Source organism: Coturnix japonica, chromosome 6, assembly GCF_001577835.2.
Source record: "Coturnix japonica isolate 7356 chromosome 6, Coturnix japonica 2.1, whole genome shotgun sequence".
Lineage (NCBI taxonomy): Eukaryota > Metazoa > Chordata > Aves > Galliformes > Phasianidae > Coturnix > Coturnix japonica.
In genome coordinates, this window is record NC_029521.1 from 6,142,650 (window position 1) to 6,157,529 (window position 14,880).

The 14,880-nt window shown below is 37.2% G+C and overlaps 1 protein-coding gene across 2 annotated transcripts in view; it reads right to left on the reverse strand.

The window, feature by feature from the left end:
* The window catches only part of CCDC6 (coiled-coil domain containing 6), a 46,144-nt gene that overhangs the window by 9,595 nt on the left and 21,669 nt on the right, over positions 1–14,880 (reverse strand). For both annotated transcript variants that reach the window (XM_015866249.1, XM_015866250.2), the window contains exons 3-7: positions 13,858–13,986; positions 9,991–10,094; positions 8,310–8,470; positions 5,352–5,508; positions 2,002–2,102 (exon numbers count right to left, since the gene is read on the reverse strand). In XM_015866249.1, the coding sequence (XP_015721735.1) occupies positions 2,002–2,102; positions 5,352–5,508; positions 8,310–8,470; positions 9,991–10,094; positions 13,858–13,986 (652 nt within the window). The remainder of the gene's footprint in view (positions 1–2,001; positions 2,103–5,351; positions 5,509–8,309; positions 8,471–9,990; positions 10,095–13,857; positions 13,987–14,880) is intronic.

A 14,880-nucleotide genomic window follows, 5' to 3' on the forward strand; every position in this document is an offset into this window, starting at 1 on the left:
CAGGAGCCAGAATCTGACCCATTAAACCCGACTCACTACCACATACATCCATACCATTTTTAACTGGTTTCAAATTATGTTTCTAAAAATTCAAGCAACTCATTTCTTCAAAAAAATTAACGTGCCAGTTCATATAATCACTTGATACAAAATACTTATCATATTTTCTGTGCTGGTGCTTTCCACAGTCTTACTGCTTTACTCTCGAAAACAAACTGTTTTCATGAATTACTACTTTCATACATACCAGACAACTGTGTGAAATTCCCTACTGATCTCATTAGTCCTCTAGCAAATTGCTGGTTTTGTTTTTCTGAAGCCTGAAACTTTCCATCTGTGGACTTTAATTTATCAGAAGGAGAGCAATATAGCTGCCTGTGCAGAAGTGCTCGGCTGGAATATCTTCTGTACAACCACTAAAAAAACCCTGTCAACTCTGTTGGAAATGATCATTTCAACCACGCTATTGTTAGCTCCATTTCAGACTGCATTGCAGCATCCCCTGCCTGTAGGAATAATTCCCACAAGAATGCAGGACTCTGCCTCCCATGAGCAGAGGCAAGTTGATCCAACAGCCCCACAGCAAGCAAGGAACCTGCCACAGTCCCAGTGCACAAACAACGAACCAAAGGAGCACTCCTGCTCTGAAACATCAGCATCTGAACTGCATGCATTTCTAGGAAATCTAGCATGTAAGCTCTGAGTAAATTGCCAGAGAATTTTCACTTCTTATTTTCACTTCTTATTTTTATTGTAACACTGCATGGACTGCAGATACAATGTGCAAATGAGTACCGGGTTATTATGAAGCCTGCATAGATACATGCCCAAAGCAGTTGCTCTAGAACAGTTTTTAAGTATGACTGTATCTCTGTATGCACCACACAGTTAAAGGCAAAGGATAAGAAGGTATATATCATCTCTGTGGTAGTATATCTAGTAAAACATTAAAAGCCAAGTCATCTGGCTCATCACATAAAAAAACCTAAACTATCACAGTCATAAGCCAGTGACAGTGAAATACACGCTTGCTCTTTTACCCACATAAGCATGAAAACTCTTTTGAGTCATTCTGAAAAACTGAAGTCAATCTTGAAAAGTAAAGAGTTTAAACACACTATTTACGTTCTAGCAGACCTATGTAATCAAATGTCTAAATCCCACTTTGTAGAACATACCAATACTAGGCACATCACCTTTGCTCTTGCTGTAGGACACCACCTGGCAGGTTCTAAAGGTGAACTTCGTAAAGAGGAGCATGCAGGATTCACTTTATTTAATACAAGTGAGTTGATGATCACCACCTACCATCCATGGCCAACAATTAACAACAAATACTCAGTGGTATTTTTACTGAATTTTATGAGTCAACACAAATACGCTTCCTCTGATTTACAAATATACTCGGTAATTAAAAATTCAATCATCTAAGGTCAGATGTAATCCATTCAGGTTCTTCTGAAATTCCAAAGACTATATAATACATCTATTATAGTCAGAAAAGGTTAGTTTGCCTTTAATACAAAAGGTAGTATGGATGCAAATTCTTAATTTTATTGTTATTGTTTTAAAACATAAATCTCTGCTTTGGCAGCAGTACCAAACCCATTTCCCTACTGAAGAGAAATGAAAATGAGCTTATTTCCAGCATGTCAAGATTAGACTTGTACAAGAAGTTTTGATTCAAAGCACAATAGTCTCAATTCTAGTCTGTCAGTAGAATCAGGATATCTAATGGAACGAAAGTAATGCAGCTATGGGGAAGGCAGAGGAGGCAGGGAGGAATTTAAATGATAGCTACTTAACTGACCTCTAACGATTTTATCACAGCATAAAACAGAACCATTCAAAACACGTGCTGCAGTAGAAGAAATCTAAGGCAAATCTATCATTACATTTACAATGCACTTTTTCCCCAGACTAGCTTTGAAAGGCTAATGACCTAGGGCACATTACTATGTGAGGCATAGAAAAATCTTAGAAACTGGGTAAAATATTTACCAGGTGATATAGGTCTGCTAGAACTTGGTGAGGGTGTATAAGGGATAGGACTGGACACAGTGCGAGGTCTTAATCCTTGTGCAGACATCTCATTAAAATATCTAACAAAAAAAGGCAAAGAATAATTAGATTAAACCTTTTAAATTGTGCCATGCTTTAAATGTTTCACTGTGCATTTTCAATTCCCGTATGAGTCACGTGAGATGGACCACCAGTCACCTTTAGGAAGCCATGACAGAACACTTAATTGCTGAACATTCAAATACCGGCTTAACTATTCATGGAATCAGGTGGACTTACAGCCATTTGCAGTTAAACTGTACAAGTTCTGCGCAACTGGAATAATATGTATTGAGGTCAGGAGTTTATAACACATAATTCAATTTGAGTTTATATCACATCATTCCATTCGACCTATGCTACAGTCTTGCATTTTACACTTACATTTTAGAATTTTTACATTGAACTCAATTCCTTGTCTCACACGAATGAATCTACTGCCAGAAAGATATTCAAGCATTAATTTTTAATCACAAGAAAAAAGGGAGAAAAGCTGTTCAAGCATCAACAGTTGGTTACAAGAGCTGGTCAGTCTCATAGTCCTGGTTCCTCTTTAAATCCATCTAGTCTCAACATTAAGCTGTCTGCTCTCATCGTGTCTTTTTACATAGGAAAAGAAAGCTATTTCTCTTACAAGTTTTATTACAAGTTTTTGCTAGATACTTGTAGGTTGTGTAGCAAGATGCCCCCCCCCCCACTTCATTTTGATAAAATAAACAGGTGACATTTTATTCCACCTGTAGCTATTTTAGTGGCCATTTTATTTGTACTTTCTCCATTGAATAAAGGGAAGTTTCTTCACAACCATGAAGTGCCAGTCCTACTCAATATAACAGGATAAGAATCATAACACTTGCTCCTAGTTCCACTCACTGTTTCTATCTCAGAAGCAATTTTATGTATTTTTTCCATAGTATTATCATGTTAGCTTTTAGGTTTACTTGCTTATGCTTCTTCCCCATAGATTTTTCAGTCACTGTGTAGATCAGAGGTTTCTCTGTTCATTTCCTCCTGTACATAAGGCTGCAAATCAATGCCCTCAGACTAACAGCACATCTACCTGTGTTTCTTTACTGGATTCCACAAAGCAGCAGGCAAAATTAGCCACCTAAATACCCTTTTCCATCTATCACTGTGCTGCTCAGAAATTCTTAGTTACTACACTTACTTTCAGATCAAAGATAACAACAAACAAAAATATTATAAAATATTCCCAGCCAATGGAATTGCTTTGAGCTCTGTATGCCAGTTCTTAATGAATCAGATAAATGCTTTGACACTGCATTTAATTAATTTTTAATCAAAATATTCAGAGTCACCAAACCACAGCACCTAACAGAGGCGGTTCATTGTAGCAATGCTGAAGTTGGTTTGAACTTGCGTAGATAAAGTAAAAATGGCAGCTGCCATTAGGGACAACTGCTGGCAAATTAGGGCTTTACTTAAATACCAGTTTCCCAGAGAGATGCTAATGGCAGTACTGGCAAAACTGAACTGATTAGGTTTACTTCTATAACATGCAATAACTTGTAATGCAGACAGTGTACGTATTACAGCAAGGCATTGGTCTTTGCGATTCAGTCTTATTCTAGATAAATCCAATTTATTTCTTTAAGTCTTCCTAGTCACCTAGACAATATCAAATGGAATAACCACATATTGTTTGTTTGCTGCTTGGGTTTAGAAATCTCCACCATATTTTCTTCAGTAATAGGGAAAAGATAAAGCTACTGTTGTCAAGTTGAGAAAACTTGGGGAGAACTATGTATTTTTAATCCAGTAAAGCATCTTCATCTACCCCATCCACAAAAAAAAAAAACCAACAGAAACAAAAAAAACCAACACATGGGTATCATTTATTAGCAGCGCAACTGTAAAATCTGGATAACTGATCTGTCAGCATCATTATTTTTAGGACAACTAAGTAAGCTGAGAAATTTACAATTTTAAGTCCTTACTGCATTTTGTTCTACACTTTTTCTCTATGCAGTTCTCTTCTAAGACTAACCACACTAACACCTGTCTAAGTACTTTGCATTACTTACAATGCAAACACCAGTTTTGGAGTGATTCTCTTATGTTTTTGCCCATGACAATGAATTCTCTTATGTAATTATTTCACATGTTTTTTCTACTACCACTATCTGGAAAAGGCAGGAAAAAAGGTCAGGATACGCCACGTTTTTCAATAAATATTGATAATTCATATTAATAGAGATTCTGACTATTTCTATTGTAACATAAATATTGGTGGAAAAGGTCAGGCTATTAAAAATGAGATTTGAACACCAGAATCCTATGTTTCTAACTACACAAACTTACACATTATTAACTACATCATAATATTAGATTCTACTGCACTAAACATCAGTTGCCGAGTATTTCATTAAAATGAAAACATTGCCTTGAATTTTAAGGGCACTCCTTGAAGCACTCTCTTTTTGGCAGATTATGTTTCACAACAAATATACTGATGACATAAGAAGCATCATCTCAATCTCTGGACAACACAGGGTGAGGGTGGGTTTATTATGTTTTGTTTTGTAAGACTTTTAAAGCCCAAAATAATGTAAAACTGGAACAAAATAATGAGCGTTTGAGAAGAAGATAAACACCTCCTTCGAAATGCAACACTGTCATAGCACTATCATGTAAAAAAAAACACTAAAAGGCAATATGTAAAACCACGATAAATAAATCTAGATTAACTGTAAGGACAGTGCAAGCAATGCATTACACAGTAGAGTGAAAAAAAAACAAACAAAAAACCCTCCAGTGTATTATGTCTTGGACTTCAAGAACAACCCATCAGCTCTGGAAATGTTTCCTCTGTCTAAAGCTTTATATATTTCTCCCTTAGATTTGGCAGAACATATCCTATTTTCTGCAAAAGAAAAGTTTGCCACAAGTAAGAATATTGTACCTACCTCGAAGAATTCATTACAATTACCAAGTTAGGGGAAAAATAAAGGTACCATGATTTAATCATCATCAAGCTCAATCAGACAGGTAAACACTACATAATCCTTAGAAGTAATTTCCTCAATTCTCACTGTTATCAGTCCATTTCCATCTCAGTTAATCAGTCCACTTTTACACAAGTTTGACATAATTCTACGAAAGATATTGCTGCACCATGCTGAAATTTGATACGTATAAGAAACCCATATGTAAGTTATTTCCATGAGTATTCATTCTGCAGTGCTAAGAAAAAGCCTAAAACACAACACACATAATTACTGATTAACAAGCTCAGTGCCAACATACCTGGATAGCTATAAGATACACACCTTTCATCGTCCATTTCCAAGCTGGATTCGCTTTCTGACAGTTGCCTGCAGAGTGCTTCCCTACGCTCCATTTCCCTCTGTAATTTCCTTTGAAGCCTCAAGTTTTCTTCCCTCATATGTCGCTCCTCTTCTAAATACTGTGCCATCTTCTCCGAATCTGAAATTCAAAATTCTGTTAAAATTTGATTCAAAATTCCATTTCACAGATAGGAATTTTACCCCAGTACTTCAAGAAGGAAGGTGTAGAAATTGTTCAAACTGAATCATCAAGATCACAGAATCACAGAATGACCCGGGTTGGAAGGGATCTCAAGGATCATGTAGTTCCAACCCCCCCTGCCTAGCAGGGCCACCAAACATACGCCTTTACGAGGGAGCTGCTCTGCTACGTACGAAACCCCGACCTCATCCGTAAGTCATTACTTCTAATGCAAATTTGTAACAGAAGCTTCTAAAACAAAGTGCTGTCTGACTGCAATTTTACAAGCAAGGGTAAAAATCTAAAGAAGTTTCAAGTATTTACTTAACTGAATTTGAAAAGCAAATAAAAGTCATGAAGAAAATGACAAAACCAAAACCGTGAAGCAGAACCGCGATAGCTGCTCCATTCAAATAGCACTACTGCATGTCTACAAGAATTTTACTGAAGGAATAATTTAAGGTATATTCGAAAGGAAGGAGGACAAAACAAGTTCTGTAACAGAAAATACTCCAACTTCAATTAAATTGCTATCTTAAATATATTCTATAGCATGCTTTCAATTGGACGCCATTGTACATTGGCCAGTAGGACATCTAACAATATCAAAAGCCAACGAGTGACTTACTCGCTGCATCAAGATAGCCTGAGTTTGCAATTCTAAAAAGAGTTTATCAAACACCACTTAAAAAGTCATTTACCAGATCATTTAAGCAATTTAATTACATCAGGGAAAGCCTTGCAGCATACTGATAAATTACTTCAATAAAATGGAACTTACTGTACATGTAACGCATTCAGTGAGGTTTTCTAATATTTGATCAAGTATCTAGTGAATTTCCTGTGATCCATTACTCTGTGATCATTTCTTTTTGCTGCAGACCAAAGAATATTCCTGTTTCAGAAAACTATCAACTGTCCACAACTCTCATCTTTTCTGTGGAAATACAGCTTCTAAATGTAACAGCAGCACTCATTTGCAGCTGTTATTGTACCAAAATAATTCCTAAACTGGAAGTGTTTCAGGAAAATGCAATAACAATTTTCTAAGTAGAGTTCACTAAGTACTTATGTATAATAGTAAGGGTTCTAAAACAGCCACAAGCTGAGAGTATCAAACTTTCTCCAAAAAGAAGTGCTTTTCATTTTAACCTTCTGTATGCAGGCAGTCCATAAAGCAGTAAATCCACAACTTTCATCAGTGCTGCTATACATTCTGCAGCTTTATTTAACCTGTTCACAACAAAAACAAGTATTTGTAAACCTATACCTCACTTTCCATGAGAACTCAACTTCAACTGCTTCAAAATTTGTACTCTAAATCACAATATTTCAAAAAAGAAATTACCTGGAAATAATAAAGAATGTGTGAAATGAGATTAACTATGCCGCCTTGCTCTCATTCTGAGGTTCACAAAGTGTAGGCTACAGCATAGAACTGCCAAGTACAAAGATTAGCAGCCCTTATCTTCTTTTAACTGAGACAAATTATTAATGCCACCAATGTATGTACAAGGCCTCTGCACAAGAGCACTCTGCCTCCTACTCTGTCTGTATGGAAAGCCTGTGGCGAGCTATTGGGGAAGTACTGCAGTCAGCATGTCAGGGCCAGCACCTGCTGAGGGAAGTACTGCTTGCTTCCTACTCCCCATATCTTCCTGACCACATAGTACCTTGAACAATTAGTCTTCAGCAAAGCTATAGTTACCTAATGATAACTGTAACCAATAAATGCAATTCTTATATACAACTGAACTTCACTTTTTTAGCTGTTAATTCTTTTGAGGCACTTTTAACTTGTATCTAGACTCCTACAATATAATTCTTAAGTATTTATTAAAGTACAGCCCTTAATCAGAAAAGGGTGGCCAACAGGAAAAGGAAGGTGATTGTCCCTCTCTACCCTTGCCCTTGTGAGGCCCCATCTGAGTACTGCATCCAGGTCTAGGGCCCCCAATAAACGAAAGACTAGGAGCAGTTGGAGAGGGTCAAGAGGAGAGCCACTAAGATTAAAGGGCTGGAGAACCTTCCCTACAAAGACAAGCTAAGGGAGATGGGCTTGTTCAGCCTGGAGAAGAGAAGGCTGAGGGGTGACCTCACTGCAGCCTTCCAGTACCTAAAGGGAGCTTACAAACAGGAGGAGAGTCAACTCTTTGAAAGGGTTGATAATAGCAGGATAAGGGGAAATGGTTTTTAAGTTGAAGGAGGGAAGGTTTAAGTTGGATATCAGGGGGAAGTTCTTTACTATGAGAGTGGTAAGGTGCTGGAACAGCTGCCCAGAGAGGTTGCGGATGCCCCATCCCTGGAGGTGTTCAAGGCCAGGCTGGATGGAGCACTGGGCAGCCTAGTCTAGTATTAAATGTGGAATTTGGTGGCCCTGCCTGTGGTGGGGGTGTTTGAGATTTATGATCCTTGAGGTCCCTTCCAAGCCACGCCATTCTATGATTCCATGAAAGTATTTGTGTGTTGAAATACTTCTAAAAGTCTCTGGAAAAGAACAACGATAGAAACATTTTTTGTAGCTCAAACATATTCAAGAACTATTCGGTGATTCTTCCCTGTTCTAATAATGCTAAAAACAAACAGACCGAACTGCCATATTAATACATTAATGAGTTATAATACTGCAACCATTAAAATGTTTTAGACTGAACTTGTCCCATTCCTCAACTTGTATCTTAAATTATAAGACACTCAATTTTAGATAAAAATGTTATATTAGTATCCTTAACAAGATTTGCAGCAAATTGTTTACTCACGCTGTAACTGTGCAGCCCTCAGTTGTTTCTTTAACCTCTCCACTTCATTCTTTAAAAATCTGATATGTCTCATCATGTTTTCCGGGGAATCTATCTCCATTGATATGTCTCTGGGTGACGGTGGAGCAGATACTGGCTGGTCTAATTTCTCCTGCAAAATTCTGAACAGGACATAGCTTGAAATTTACCTTCAGCTTTAATGAAAAGAAAACCTTTTAAATTCCTCAGAAAGTAAGCACAAGGATTTTGACAGGTAACTGAGATTCATCAAACACAGGTATGTACTGTATTTGTCTGGGAGAACCTTAGGAGGAGTTATAATGGTTACTTCTTTAATTTAGAATTTTAAAAGTTAAGGTTTTTTGTCCAAGGACAGGTAGACTTCTTAGAATACTCAGATGTTGTCACTGCCAAACATTTATGTATACGGTTTGGGATAAACAAGTCACAGACCGCATATGGTTACCTCTGTTTCATAGACAAAATATGATTATTCCCCAGAGTAATTTCCACGTAAAGTCACTTAAATCTGATTTTTACATGCATGTTCTTGGAGGAAGAATGAAAAGGATTGTGGTGAAACATGGCCTTTTCTGCATACCACTTTTACAAGGAAACAGGCACTTGGAACACATTTATGTTTCAATGCATAGTTGAAACTATGTGTGTGACTTCACACACATTTTTTCAGCCTGAAAGCACGAAACTGATCTTCATTTGAACAAGGCTGAATGGCCAGATCCAAGTCTGTCCTACAGAGTAGGGACATTACTACATGAACACAGCTTTTGCATGGCCTGCTATTCAGAAGTACCACACAGCATGGTACTAAAGCACCGTCTATGACTCCATATATCCTGGAAAGAAGGCATGCAGTCCAAAATAAATTATACCACAAATGGTCTAGCTTAAAAGGTTTTAGATCTAAGAAGCACAAAAAAAAAAAACCAACCAAAGGCCTATCCGCTATGGATTTACCACTGTTGAATATACGTAGCTCTTCAGAGCTCCTTCCACACAGCAGGGCTACGTAAAATAAAACTACAAAAGCTCCAGTTCTGATTGGTTCCTAGTCCATAGTCAAGACTCACAGAGTCACATCAGCATGTAGTAGAAATTAAGGAATAAGAAAATCTCTTCTCCCTTAGTCCTCCCAAAACAAAATTCTCATAATGTAGCAAAGAGAGGATCATTACATACTTTTAATCCTAGCTTTCCCAGGAACATAAAAAATCCTCATCTTATATTTTAGTGAACAAATAGAGGGAAGTCTCAGTGACACAAATGTACAGCCAAGAAAAAGTTGAAGCCTTCTCCAAGCAGGCAGGGAAAAAAAAAAGAAGAGCTTCTCATATAAAGAATACACTAAAATAACACATTATATTCTTCAGGCCACAAGCAAAAAGCTAATTCTAAACTAAGATATCTTGGGTATATCAGCTGTTGAAAAAATCCAGCAAATTCCTTCTTTCTCAGGTCAAATTTTATACTGCCTCATTTCATCTAGTTTGGGCACTTGTGCATGTGGAAACATGTAAATGAACACCTCTGCAACTGTGTTAAACTTCAGGTCCTGATAGATCAGATGGTGCTTGCACGACAGAAGAACATACTTAAATCAGAAGCTTAAGTGTTAAATTAAACATCTCCCATAGTAAAAAATAAATTGAACAAGACAAACCGTTTTTCTGCTTCGAGCTTGTCCATCCTCTTCCAGAGACGATTCACTAGTGCTTCTTGTTCTTGTTCCAATGTATTTTCAAGGTCAATCTTCTCACGTCTTAGCTGCAGAGGAAAACAATCAGTTAAAACGATGAGAATATAAATACTTGCAAGGAACTGTCATTAGGAATGACTGCTGTCTTACAAGAAAGACACAGTTTCCCAAGATTCTCTAAGACGCCGAGAAGAAGGCAAAGAAGAGAAAAATCAAGGAAAAGATAATAGTCACAGAGATAAATCTGTGAAAAACTCAAGGGATTTGGGAGTTGCAGAGTTGACACCATCTTCACAGAAGTTTTTTCATACTGAACTTGTTGCTTCTGCCCAATAAAGAACAGCTTGAACCTGGACAACCTGACTGTTGCCATGACAAGCCTTTTCAGAGTTAGCTCCTATGCCACAGGTCTCTGAATTTCAAACAGAACTTACTCTTCCACTACATAAACATTTATTACTTTGAAACTTCACAATCCATGAAAAAAATCTTTTCTTAGTAGTATTTGTGTGCATTTATTATTTATAAGAATACTCTAGGATACCAAGAGCCAATCTTATCCAATAACACTAATAGCTGAACTGCAGGAGATAGCAGTAACAAAACCAATGTGATGATCAGCATCTTTATGAAAATACTATGGAGGTATTTTTCCCACCCAAGCTGAAGATAACACTTGCTGTCTTCTGAATAGACAGAAAAGCCCACATTGCAACATGGAAAGACTGAAAACGCATTAAATTATTTTCTTGCATCCTTATTGCAACAGTATAGCTAAAGTGGTATTACAGCAACTAAATCTACAAGGGTTATGTTCTAACCACTTAATATTGTGATAATCAAGCAGAATTTACACTCATGCAATTAATGCAACAGTAATGGCTTAACAAGAGCACAATTATCTTTTTCAACATTTAGGGTAATTAGATACTACAAGTAAAAACATATTCATTTTGATGAGTAATAGCAAAAACAATAAAAAAACAGCTTAGTCAACCTTCTCATGTCTGCACTGCTGGATGTACATTGATAGTTGAGGGAATTTAGACTTCGGTAACACAGCAGTCAGGAGCAATATGCTTCAGTCTCACATGAGGGATCAGAATTTGTACCCTGCTACTTGCACACCACAGGCCCTGACTGCCGCTTGCACAATGCAGCAAGTATTTCATACTAGAGTGGTATGAAGGCAAAGGGCTCAGCCCTGGAGAGACATGGCATTCTGCCTTAAGACACGGCTCAATAACACCTGGTCAGTGCCCAGGCTGGCTGGATTCAGAAAGAACGAAGTACACAAAACAGGAATCGACACACCACACTCTTGTATTAGCAGCAGATCTTCGTTATATCAGATAACTATCTGTATAACCACATGGTGAAGGTTAGACTGCAAATGACTCATTCTGCAGCAATAGTTTTTGCATCACTTCAATGTAGTACCATTTAGACTCATCTGCTCTGACACTTCACTGTCTTTTTACAACTACATGATTAATCTTGCACCAACAAGACATACAGTTGAAAATAAACCTATTTCATTTAACGGTAGGAAAAAGAGCACACTTGGAGGCAAAGTGAATTATTTATAACCTCTGATTTGAAAAATCTAAGATTACACTCAGCATTATAGCAGCCATCACCAAGGCAGCGGTTTGTTAATTAGGCAACTGCATATAGTTGAGTGTGTACAATGAGAAGGTCAAATCATCGGGGATAACAGATAAATGAGCCAGGAATATATTGCAACCTGAGGCTGACAGATGCCATCTAATAAAACTGGCACCAAAGAAGGTGGGCTGTGAAAGAGATCTAAAACTGCACTTTTCCAGCAATCACCATCCAATTATGTTTCTACTTGTCTCTGGCACTTAGTTCACTTCAAATAGAGCTAAAATATGCACTGTCTATATTCCTGGATTATTGCTTCTTCAGTCTTCCAGCAAACTTACTCAAAAGCTCAACTATTTCTTCCTAAAATGTTGGGCATCTTATAAATCAATGAAAGCTGTCTAAGTTCTCTGTCTAGTCCCACTGTCCCAAATTCCATGTACTGGATTCTCATCTGCCCTTCCCATTTGTATCTCTTTTCTGTTCTCCAAGAAAATCTTTCCAGGAAATTTTACATTTCATGATCTTCTCCTTTTAAAGATGCAGACATAGGAGATGATTACTGGCAGCTTAGTTCTTATTTCTCATCTCCTGGCTGCATTCAGTTACCCACTGTACTGTGTGAAACAGCAAAGCAATCAAAAAGGGCAACAGCAAGACTACACAAACTTGACCTCCGTAGAACAAAACTGGCAGCTACTGTATTTCCTATCAAATCACTGAACTATAACAGAAAAGCCTTACTGTTCCTTTTAGCTAAAACAATTAAGCAAATAGTCCTGTGTTGCAAACTTCTTCACAGCCAGCCTTCAGAGAATGCTCTGCTGCTTCAAGCTGACTCAAGGAAACTACATTGGGTCGCATTTGAAATCTAAGATGCAAATGATGTTCTACATAACCATCACTGCTGCAAATCAGCTACTTATCTCATTCCATAAGCTGGTCGGATGAGAGAAAGCAAATGAAGAAGGAATCAAAGCATAGCTAATTTGCATTCCATATTTATAAAAAAAAAAGTAATTAGTGGACAATTAATTTCATTATAACTGTCTGAGCATTGGTTACAGTGATAGATCTAGTGAAGATAAAGTTGCAAGTAAAACAGTTCTAGAACATTATGTTCAAAGCAATCCTGAAATACTTGTTCCAAGTCCTGTTTAACAGCTCTCTTCTTGAAGACGTGTAGCAGTCTCCTCTCCTTTATTTTTTATGTGCACAATAAAGGCAAAATTGCTCTGCTCACAATTTTTGGTTGCTTCTTGCTAGATAAAAGATACGTTGCAAGAAAGCATAAAGCTCAAAGCATTAGGAGATTTTTTTTCTATCTTAACATAAGGTACGTATTGGATGACATTTAAAAACACGTGGAAATTCAAAGTAAGACCAGAAGCCTCCTAGAACACCTTCAGAATCAAAGGAAGCTTTCAAGGTCAGATAATTGAGAGGAAGACCTGATACCATCAAGACATAAGCAATTCATTGTTAAGCTTTCACAATTTTTTAAAAGATATCTACTGTTGATATTCCAACATAGAAAAAGGTTCTAAATGTTATCATTTCATGTGTCTGTGTGCCCAGCACAATGATGCAAATCTAAATACCACTGAGATTCCAGCTGTGGTTCATCCTAGTATTTCCAAGGCTAAACCAGCTTAATGCCCCATCCCTGAAGACATTCAAGACCAGGTCAGACGTGGCTCTGGGCAGCCTGGTCTGGTGGCTGGCGACCCTGCACACAGCAGGGGGCTTGAAACTAGATGATGGATATGGTCCTTTTCAACCCAGGCCATTCTATGATTCTATGAGTCTAAGTTTAGAGATTGCAGTTTAATTGCAATCCTTGCTTTCACTTCAGTTTTGATTATGTGGCCATCACCACCACCTTGTGGCTAAGAGAGTTACTTCAGTCTCATTAATTTCCACGCAGGTTCAGAGTTTGCTGGCAACTACACCTTCCTACTTTTATGTATCTGTTTCACAGATCTGAGTAGAAAGTTAACACAAGAATTAAGAAAGCTCATTTAATCATTAAGATATCTATTTTAATTAGTCTATAACGATAAATGAGGTATGAAAGTCAAAAAACTACTAACATTCCAGATGATCAGTAGCCTAAGATTTACATGCCTGAGAACAGCAAGCAAAGTCTCATGAGTAACATACGATATTCACACCACTCGAAATTACTGGAGTTTCACAAGTTAGGAAAACTGAAGGCATTACCTGTTCCAGGGTGAGCTGTTTCGAAATGGTATCATTTTCCAGTTTTTTAATCTTCTTCATCAGCTTGTTCACTTGAAATTCCTGTTCCTGCTCTAGATGCTGCTCCAGCTCAGCTTTCTCATGCTGTAGCTAAAGATTCAGAACACATGAAATGTTTTAAACACAAATATGGAACATTATGCAACATTTATACCTTTATTTACATGATGATTCTTACTGAACATTACATTCTCTGCTGACGACACTCCCGAAAAGACTTCAAAATGCACAACACACCCAAAGCCTTTCACAAAGGAGCATTGTAATCTACTCAGTTTCTAAAGAAGATGGAAGTAAGCTGCATTTATGAATAGTTAATAAAGTCAAATCAAAATAGACACATTATATACGGTATATAAAACAATTACACACATTTCAAAAGGAAAAAATATATATATCAATGTTCACAAAAGCATTAATTTTAAACTAAATGCATCATCTCGAGCACCCAAGACATAAAACACAGGCTTTAGCATGTCTTCCTTGGCAGCTGAAACTTTAAAATTCATGGAAGTCATAATATTGAAAACACTGTGCAACAATATAATCAAAAAAATCTTACTTCTATTCCTATGACAGCAAGAATCAAAAGATTCTGATGATGAAGAAGCTGCTATTACAAAGCAGTGTTACTGGTTTTCTTAATTCCTAAAAGCATTTTATTTCCTGTCCACGTAATATTCTCAATGAAAATAAAGAAATCTTTAAAAGACAAAACAAAAAACCCTACAAATTATGGTATGGAATATTGTCACTTTTAGTATTAAATGTCAAAATCAGAATGAAATCCTGAGAAAACGATTCAAACCTTCCTACAGATAAGAGAGAGTGACTGTCACCATGACATGAGTACATGACATGACTTACTGGGAAGTAAATGTCACAGAAAGACAGCGGTGGAATTGCACTGTGCTCTGGCCACGCAACAAAAATGGAAGGCACTTTTTCACTTGCAACCTATCTATACCAGTTCTTTTGAGTAAG